A 10,038-nucleotide genomic window follows, 5' to 3' on the forward strand; every position below is an offset into this window, starting at 1 on the left:
CTGAGCAGAGAATGAAGTTACTCTCCCTCTGTGCGTGTTGTAATCCGAGCTTCTCCGTGCTTTGTTGACATCGTCGGGCCGACCGCGCATGCTTTTAGTACATGTTGGTGCATGTGAGCGTGCCCCACTGGCTAGCTGCACTCTGCACTCCTCTCATACAGCGGTTCCAGCTGATAACACGTCCCGACCGATGGTGTCATTGCGGAAGCGTTTGCACTGTTAGTGCTGTTAGCACAGTTAGCTGCCAGCCTCAGCCGTCGCCATGTTGAGAGACGTTGAGAGGCAATAAATATGCTCTCAATTTCGCGCTTAGCACCTTCAAGACCTTTTTTCCCAGGAGGAAATGCATCAGGAAGCCAGCGCTGAGTCATGGTGTTGTTCGAGAAGTGATGACAGTGATACTGGCACTGATAACATCACCCCAGTCTAAAGACTGTAAACCAAGATTATCTCAGGATCTAAATGCCTCCTCTCCAGTGAAACATTTTGTCACAGAGTCGTGAATTATTTATTTTTTAAGTGACTTTTCTGGTTAGTAGTAAAAAACAGTAAAAACAACACCCACTACTTTCCATCCTCAAGCACATTTAATATCATTCAGGAGGAGCTACAATCTTTGTCAAGACTTACAGATGTCATAAAATCAAATGCCGCTGTTCTGATAGACATTTAATGCCTATTAACTGAATGGAACAAGAAAAGCCTGTATTGATAATGAGACGAGAATTATATAAAGAGGGGAGTTTAGGGATTAGAGCCTTGTGATTATGACCTTTCATTCCGGGGCCAGACAGATGAATGTGAGAACGGGGAGCTGGCAGCTGCGTGCGATGATGACAGCACTTGGACTGAGGAGTGGGTCATGCGGAAAAAAAGGCAGCGGTCAGCACTCTGGGGATGTGAGAGCGCGGCTATAGCTATCAGTAGCAGGGAGGGTGACATAGAGGGCTATTAGCCAGAGAGGTCAGGAACTCCACAGAGGGATTGTAGCAGTGATGAGACCTGCCTGAGCCGTGCTCCATTTTTAATGACACCCGGTCCTAGAATAGATGTGGAGCGGCAACGCTAGCTCGACTCGGTCAGATACAAAAGCTTTTGCTGCTTGTCATCAGTCAGAAACCCTCATTAATCCTTCCTGGGGAAATCAGTGAGGGGAGACGGTACGGTGATGAAGAGCTGCAGAGACCCTTATTGTACCTCCTTTCATTTAGTACCACAGCAGCCCATTTGATCAGTATCAAGAGCTTCAATAAAGCTGCAATATGTCAAATATTGGACGTAGCTGACAGGGCTACAACATCAATATACAGTAACATGATAAAAGTGGTAACACAATAAACACAGTGTGACAGTGAATGGGCTTTCAGTTAACTGGGTGGTTAACATAGTCTAAACACTGATGAAGAGGTACAGGACAGCTTGAATAGGTCACGGAAGAGGTGAGACAGAGGTGCTGTGGAAGCTTCAATTATATATCGGTCCAGAACAAGAGGGTGGCCATGGTAACGGAAATAGGAACTATTTAAGAAACCCGAGAATGTAATGCCCTCCTGTTAAAGTTTCACACAAGTCAAGCCAGCTCCCTGTGTAGACCGGTCTTCCCATTGTCTCACTATGGACCTGCCATCTTTAGTGCTCTGTATAATGTTGGAAGTCCTGGCTGTAAACTGTAAGTACAAGCTTCTTTATCTTAAATTTACAGTTTATTTATGCATGAAAGGGCTTTAAGTGAAGTTGGGTTACAATGACAGGAAAGTTGGGATGCATTGTATGTTGTTTAACATCCTGAAAAGTTACATGCATGACAGTTTTGGGGTTCATAAATTGAATGTTTACAAGGGCTGAATGTGTATCTAATATGTTATTAGCATCCCTTTTCCATCAATGTTTTAAAAGTTGCCTTTGAGCTGTGGCACTTGCAGTCCTGATGCTCCCTTGAGACGGTCTTTTGACAGAAAAGTGTGTCTCAGAGCCATTTTCATCCGGGCATGACTGAGCGTCTCACAGCTTTGAATCATAAATTGCACTGACAGAGTAATAGGGGAAGGGCAAAATTGGCATAGATTGTACTTGAAATGAAAAGATGAGAATATTTCAGTGGTGAAGTGGACACAACGTCGGTTTGTTTTGTGATATTTGTAAGATTTAGTCAGGCTCGCCTTTGTAAAGTCCTTTACAATGACACTTCTGTGATGAAAAGCCACTGTAAATACACCTGATTCATCCAGAATTTGCTATTCTTCTTGCTCACATTTTAAAGTTTCATTCAAAACTAGTCAGTAACAGTTAAAATTCCCGTAACATGCACATTGTTACTCGGTGCATCAAAGATGTCTTTGTGAGATAAAGAGCTTTTGAAATAAAAAGGTCAGTAAAAGGGTGCTTTTTCACTTCAAGAATTTGAAACCTCAGGAACAACAGATGAAGGCAAAACAACAAAATGACAATAAGTAATTGAGGCCAACACCTCCTTTTGTGCATGGCAATTATATAACAAAGATAAAAGGTAAAAGGAGACTCCAATAAGCATCTATAGGATCTGGGACTGAACAGAAGCACTTTTAATTTCACAACAGACATTGCTGGAGACTTTACTTTATAGCTTGTGAGAATATGGAAAAAAAGTAGATTTGTGTGCATTAATGCAGCTATAACTACACCAGCAGTATGCAGTGAATTACATATAACTGACTTGCTACAATGCACAGTTAAGCAGTGTGCGCAGTAAGCAAAAAGAAGACGTTATATTACATTTGATTCTATTCAGTTCAGCCCACATTACACACAATAGGAGACACATTGTTCAAGGTTCAGTTTCAAGGTCATTACATAACACTTTTCTAATGCACCTACTCTATGTGTATCTCACACTAACCCAATCCATCCATGTATACTGTATAGATAGAGTTACCGCTTTTTGCTCTTCACACGCACCACTGCTGCTAATCATAGCTTGGGGTCAATATATCTAGGACAGTAATGAGAGGGTATTGTTCCATCACTGATGCTCTCAGTCGCCGTCATGTATACTCTGAGGTTTAGACAGAAAGTTTCAAATGTTTACAGTTTAGATACTGTCAGGGTCAGGATTCTAGAAATACTGAGGTCACAAGTCCAAGTGCCCCAAAATAATGTTGATAAGAGTATTAAATACTTGACTAATCTCCCTTTAAGGTACATTTTGAAGATAAAATATGTACGATTAATTTGCGATTAATCGCGATTAACTATGAACAATCATGTGATTAATCACAATTGAATATTTGAATCGATTGACAGCCTTAAAAAATATACTTGAGTAAAGTACAAGTACCTCAGATTTGTACTTAAGTACAGCACTTGAGTAAATGTACTTTCCAACACTGCTATTTACAGTAGGATTTGTACCACTCCCGTGTTAACATCAGGTAGATAATGATGGTCAGACTCGTCCTCGCTGTGAATCAGTGCACCTCAGCGATGAGATTGTTTTTCATTGATCTGCTAAGCCAGAAGCTTCTGTGCACTGAAGTTGTTTTCTCTATTGTTCTTGCTGATGCTGCAACTGCAGTAATGACGTTACAACTCTGTTTGCTCCTTATGGACTGTTATGTGTGTTTCTCTCTCTAAATCCAATCTGAGCTCTTTTTTATTTCCCTCTGTGCGTGTCGCAGGTCAAGATGTGGTACAGGAACAGGGACAGGGACGTATAGTAGGAGGATACGCTCCGGTTCCACATTCAATCAAGTACATTGTGTCGATACAGTCAACACGGCGTCAGCACTTGTGCGGGGGCTCCTTGGTAAATAAGTACTGGGTAATCACAGCAGCACACTGTAACGTTGGGTGAGCTCATTTTTCTTGTTTTGATTTACCTCCACTGACTATAAAAGCTACATAACCTCAGGATAATAAAGTAAGGTCACAGTACACCTCTGTGTCCTGATTCAGCTTATTCTAAAGAACTTGTACACAACAAAAGGCCTATTGAAATATGATGACCTCAACTTGACTTCTCTGCCTGTAAATGTGTGTATAAACAGGATTTTGTGAGCATCCAGTAATTTCAAGCCATATCAGATAGTCAATTCTGCAAGTTATCGAGACTGAGAGAAAGCATATGAAAGTGATACAAGCATGCCAGTAACAATGGAGCTCTGTGGTACGGGAATCTGATGCAAGCATACAGTACGACGGCCTCGAGGCCTCACACTTTCAGGAAGATAGTAAAGAGTTTGGTTCATAAGGAAGCAATCATTTTAGACAATGTTTGGTGTTTAAGCTAGACTCTAGGGTTACAGCAGTACATCAGCAAACTGATATTGGCCTTTTATCAAATGACAGTTCCCGAATGTCAGTTTTGCCTACTTCAGTCGACAAACAACAGCTTCTGTCCTCAAATACTGATACTGTATTAACAATAGTGAGTAATTCAATAACAGTGCGGAGTCACTATTATTGGACTATACACTATATATGTATCAATATATATATGTATATATATATATGTATATATATATATATGTATACAGACGTAGGCAAAATTGTTGGTACTCTTCCGTTAAAGAAAGAAAAACCCACAAAGGTCACTGAAATAACTTGAAACTGAGAAAAGTAATAATAAATAAAAATTTATTGAAAATTAACTAATGAAAATGAGACATCGCTTTTGAATTTTGGTTCAACAGAATCATTTTAAAAAACAAACTAATGAAACTGGCCTGGACAAAAATTATGGTACTCTTAACTTAATATTTAGTTGCACAACCTTTTGAGGCAATCACTGCAAACAAGTGATTTCTGTAACTCTCAATGAGACTTCTGCACCTGTCGACAGGTATTTTGGCCCACTCCTCGTGAGCAAACTGCTCCAGCTGTCTCAGGTTTGAAGGGTGCCTTCTCCAGACTGCATGTTTCAGCTCCTTCCACAGATGTTCAATAGGATTTAGATCAGGGCTCATAGAAGGCCACTTCAGAATAGTCCAATGTTTTGTTCTTAGCCATTCTTGGGTGTTTTTAGCTGTGTTTTGGGTCATTATCCTGTTTGAGGACCCATGACCTGCAACTGAGACCAAACTTTCTGACACTGGGCAGCACATTTCGCTCCAGAATGCCTTGATAGTCTTGAGATTTCATTGTACCCTGCACAGATTCAAGACACCCTATGCCAGATGCAGCAAAGCAGCCCCATAACATAACCGAGCCTCCTCCATGTTTCACATTAGGTACAGTGTTCTTTTCTTTGGATGCTTCATCTCTTCGTCTGTGAACATAGAGCTGATGTGACTTGCCAAAAAGCTCCAGTTTTGTCTCATCTGTCCAAAGGACATTCTCCCAGAAGCTTTGTGGCTTGTCAATATGCATTTTGGAAAATTCCAGTCTCGCTTTTTTATGATTTGGTGTCCTCCTGGGTCGTCTTCCATTAAGTCCACTTTGGCTCAAACAGTGACGGATGGTGCGATCGGACACTGATGTACCTTGACCTTGGAGTTCACCTCTAATCTCTTTGGAAGTTGTTCTGGGCTCTTTGGTTACCATTCGTATTATCCGTCTCTTCGATTTGTCATCAATTTTCCTCTTGCGGCCACGTCCAGGGAGGTTGGCTACAGTCCCATGGACCTTAAACTTCTGAATAATATGAGCAGCTGTAGTCACAGGAACATCAGGCTGCTTGGAGATGGTCTTATAGCCTTTACCTTTAACATGAAGGTCTATAATGTTCTTTCTGATCTCCTGAGACAACTCTCTCCTTAGCTTTCTGTGGTCCATGTTCAGTGTGGTACACACCATGACACCAAACAGCACAGTGACTACTTTTCACCCTTTAAATAGGCAGACTGACTGATTACAAGTTTGAAGATACCTGTGATGCTATTTACAGGACACACCTTAGTTTAACATGTCCCTATGGTCACATTATTTTACATCTTTTCTAGGGCTACCATCATTTTTGTCTAGGCCAGTTTCATCAGTTTGTTTTTTAAAATGATTCTGTTGAACCACAATTCAAAAGCAACAGCTGATTTTCATTAGTTAATTTTCAGTAAATTTTTATTTATTATTACTTTTGTCAGTTTCAAGTTATTTCAGTGACCATTGTGGGGTTTTCTTTCTTTAACGGCAGGGTACCAACAATTTTGCCTACGTCTGTATATACTGTATATACCTTGGCAGTAGAGAGCTGAAATGTTGTGAGAATAGACTGTACATACAGATGGACAACGCGTCTCCACTTCCTCCCACTGTACAAAAGTGAAGCCAAAATATCCCGGATATGGGGCAGCCATCTTGAGATTTTTGACGTCATAGATGTCACAGAACTACACAGAACTTCACAGAACTACACAGAACTTCACAGAAGTACACAGAACTGAGTCACCAAACAAAAGAAGTTTCCTGGGGACACTCACTTTATTTGAATAGGCAGGCTGGTGAAGGTGCGTAGCAAATAATATCTGAATCATGCAATCAGAATGTTAACTTACATCATTACCTCTTTTGTCCAACTCCACTGACGGGTTGTCGACTTCAGTAACTCAATGAGCCACAAACCATGGCAACAACTCATCTATCACGTAGGCTGCATACATATAGATGGACGATGTGTGTCGACTTCCTGATTCAACAGACAGATAGATCACAAAATATTAACAAGAACCTACAAATACTATCTGACATGCTATCTCTGCATTACAAAATGGCTTGCTTTTTTTTTTTTATCTCTGCAGGGTAGATGAAATGATGATAGTAGCAGGAGACTATTCTCTGAGCATCTATGAGGGCACAGAGCAAGAGATCCTGCCCCAGCATGTGTTTCCCCACCCGGAGTACAACAGCACCACCACCAACAATGACATTATGCTTATAAAGGTACAGTGTGCAAACTACTGGTATATTTTCGGAGGGTGTTACTCTGTCTGTCACTAAGTCTGTTTACTGATCACACTGTCAACCATGTCTCCAGCTGAGGGCCCCGGTCTATCTGAACAGCTACGTTTCCATCGCTCTGCTGCCCCGGCAGGACGCCTCCATAGCAGAGGGCAGAATGTGCAGAGTGTCAGGATGGGGATACATCAGCCCCAATGGAGGCCAGATCCCCTCCACCCTCCGCACTGTCAAGCTGCCCATCGTCTCCACAGTGAAATGCAACAGCAGTGAGTCCTACAATGGCAACATCACAGAAAACATGATCTGTGCTGGTTTCAGTACTGGTGGGAAGGATGCCTGTCAGGTAAGACCTAGTTTTACTCCGTGTGTGTGGATATGTCACCATTTGGAGATTGCTGTTTACTCCACTGAAGTTATTTCCACCTCAACTAGCAGATGCAAATTTGTGATTTGTGATTTTGGGCTATACAAATAAAATTGACTTGACTCGACTTAAGATTCGCAGTTAGGTTTATGCAACAAAACCACTTAGGTGGGTTTAGGAAAAACGTCATGGTTGGGCTTAAAATAAGTACGTAAACTAAGTAAAATACGTACGGAAACAACTTAACATAAGTACGGAATACACGTCGCAAACGTCACTAAAAAACACATCACTAACGTAGCTTACGAAACAAAACACCGGACTCGAACACCGGCCTCGAACACCGGTCTCCTGGTTGAAAGTCCTGTGTTTGTTGGACACAGTGTTTTTTAGACCCATCCACCTCCCCTCCCACCTACTTTAAGCAGTCTCACTTTTTATTCTACGTCACTAGCTCTGATTGTAGCATATTTACGCGGATGTCAGTACAGACATGGCGTATAAATGACATGCCAAAAGTAAGAGCAGCGTTCTTATTGCACGCTAAATGTCTTGCACATTATCGTGTCATTCATATGCCTTTCTGTGCGACTGGGCTGAACAGTAACTGACAAATGGATAAAACAAAGCGTTATGACTACTTTTACTTTTAATACTTTAAGGACATCTCACTACTATTAGGCCACATATGTACTTTTACCTTTGTAACATTTTGAATGCACAACCTTAACTTGTATTTTGCATTGTGGTATTGCTACTTTTACTTAATGATCTGAATACTTCTTTCACCACTGGTCTCAAATATATAGTGCCCTTTTTGAAAAAGCCTCAGTAATTTCCTAAAACACCTGGGCACTGTAGTTTTTAGCAAATGGCACTCAACAGGAGTAAATTGTGCATTTTTTGGGACTATTTTCAGCTGTGGATTAAAACACATTTGGTGCAATAGTGAATGTTTATGGCAGCAGGATGGTGTATGGGGGTTGAGTCTAAATTAAGTACAGTGCTTATGTTCATTGAAATTAAGAAACATTGTCACCGAGGGCAACAATTGGACAAAAATGGAGCTCTATGGCACAAAGGAATAAGCTATTTCTGCTTGTGGCTACACAGACGATACCTAATATCAATTCAGTGTTGGTTTTTGTCTTTCCGCAGGTTTTTTGACAATAAGGAAAATATAAAATATCACACCCTTTAAAACTAGGGTTGGTAATCTTGAGAAACAAGCAAGAGTACGCTAGATTTTAAGAATTATCCAACCTAAAATCCCAGCCCAGTGTTGTCAACTCTTTTCCAATAAAAGTAACTAGCAGCACTAGCTCCAAAGGTCGCTAAATCTAGCGAGAAAGTTGCCAAGTCGGCAACATTGACAGCCTGTTCCTTCAGAGACACTCCCTCCAAAGACACTCCCCCAACACTATCAATACGAACATAAACAACTAACATGGCTATTGTTAGTACTCACAGCTGGCAAGCTAGCAGCTTGCGTAAGACTCCGGTGACGCACAATAAGTGCACGGGCAGAGTGCATGCAGGCAGACAGACAGGTTTATTACAGTCCTGCGACAGCCACAAATACCGGAAGATTTTTTCTTTTTTTTTGTCAGAGCATTTGATTTATTGATTGCTGTCAGGATGTGATGTGAATTTCAACAAATATAACAAAAGATGTTTTTGAAGAACACTACCAACCCTAGCTTTAAGTTTCCTGTTCAGTAAAACATGACTCTATTTGGAAGCCTGGAAGAATATCATGTCATCCCTGATGTCCCCTTCTCTCTTGCTGGTTCAGGGGGACTCTGGGGGTCCACTCGTATGTGACGGCCGGGTCTATGGCTTGGTGTCCTGGGGGGTGGGATGTGCCGATGCCCAGTTTCCTGGAGTCTACACTGCTGTGTCCAAGTTCCGCAGGTGGATAGACAACACCATATTCAGCTACTACAGCAGGTGTAACAAGGATTAAAACCCAATGTTACTGAGATTGTGGAGACTTAATGCTCTTCATTTCAACTTCTGTTCTTTGATTTAACATATTCTTCTTCTTTTTTTACCATTTGTGCACATTTAATTATATGTTAATGTGTTAAAAGAATAGCTTGACATTTTGGGAATTACGTTTATTCGCTTTCTTGCCGAGAGAACAGAAGATTGATAGCACTTTCATATCTGTACGCTAAATATGAACAGCTAGCAGCTGGTTAGCTCAGCTTAGAATAAAGACACGAGAGGAAAACTAAAATCTGCATACCAGCACCTCTAAAGCTCACTAATGTTATATATTTTGTTCATTTAATCTATATAAAAACCAAAGTGTAAAAAATAACAAGTTGTGGTTTTAAAGGGACTATTTGTAACTTTCAGAAATGCTTCTTAACAGCGACACCTGTGGCCGTGAAATCAACGAAAGTCAGCGTTGGGCTCGTGCTTGTGCTCGCTCTAAATGGACATGAACGAGCATCGCTCAAAACAGTGAGGCGACACACGTCAGCTAAAACCACAATATCACTCTATATTTCAGCTGCTTGGCAGTAATGTTAGCTGACCAGACGAAGGTCTCTCCATGAATCAATGCTGATACTGTGTTTGCTTCTCCTGCCTCAGCGCAGCCGGAGAGAGCAGGAAGACACCGGCAACCGGTCGGTAACGAGACGGTAACATTTCTCTCTGCGGAGCCCCGTTACTTCCCAAGACACGGGAAACCTCTGTTGGTCTGGAGGAGCTGCAGCATTTATTTCTGCACAAACGTCCACTGTACATTCACTAGATATTCTCAGAGTTAAACTAACTCTTCTGCAGTGAGGAGT

General features: G+C 41.3%; 1 protein-coding gene across 1 annotated transcript; it reads left to right on the forward strand.

Annotated features, from left to right (window-relative positions):
• Positions 1–1,560: 1,560 nt before the first annotated feature.
• LOC119489224 (trypsin-3) lies at positions 1,561–9,493 on the forward strand. Its single transcript, XM_037771418.1, has 5 exons — positions 1,561–1,669; positions 3,654–3,825; positions 6,708–6,849; positions 6,944–7,210; positions 9,027–9,493. The coding sequence occupies exons 1-5, from the start codon at positions 1,615–1,617 to the stop codon at positions 9,195–9,197; spliced, it is 807 nt and encodes a 268-aa protein (XP_037627346.1). The 5' UTR covers positions 1,561–1,614; the 3' UTR covers positions 9,198–9,493.
• Positions 9,494–10,038: the final 545 nt, after the last annotated feature.

This window comes from Sebastes umbrosus, chromosome 6 (genome assembly GCF_015220745.1).
Source record: "Sebastes umbrosus isolate fSebUmb1 chromosome 6, fSebUmb1.pri, whole genome shotgun sequence".
Lineage (NCBI taxonomy): Eukaryota > Metazoa > Chordata > Actinopteri > Perciformes > Sebastidae > Sebastes > Sebastes umbrosus.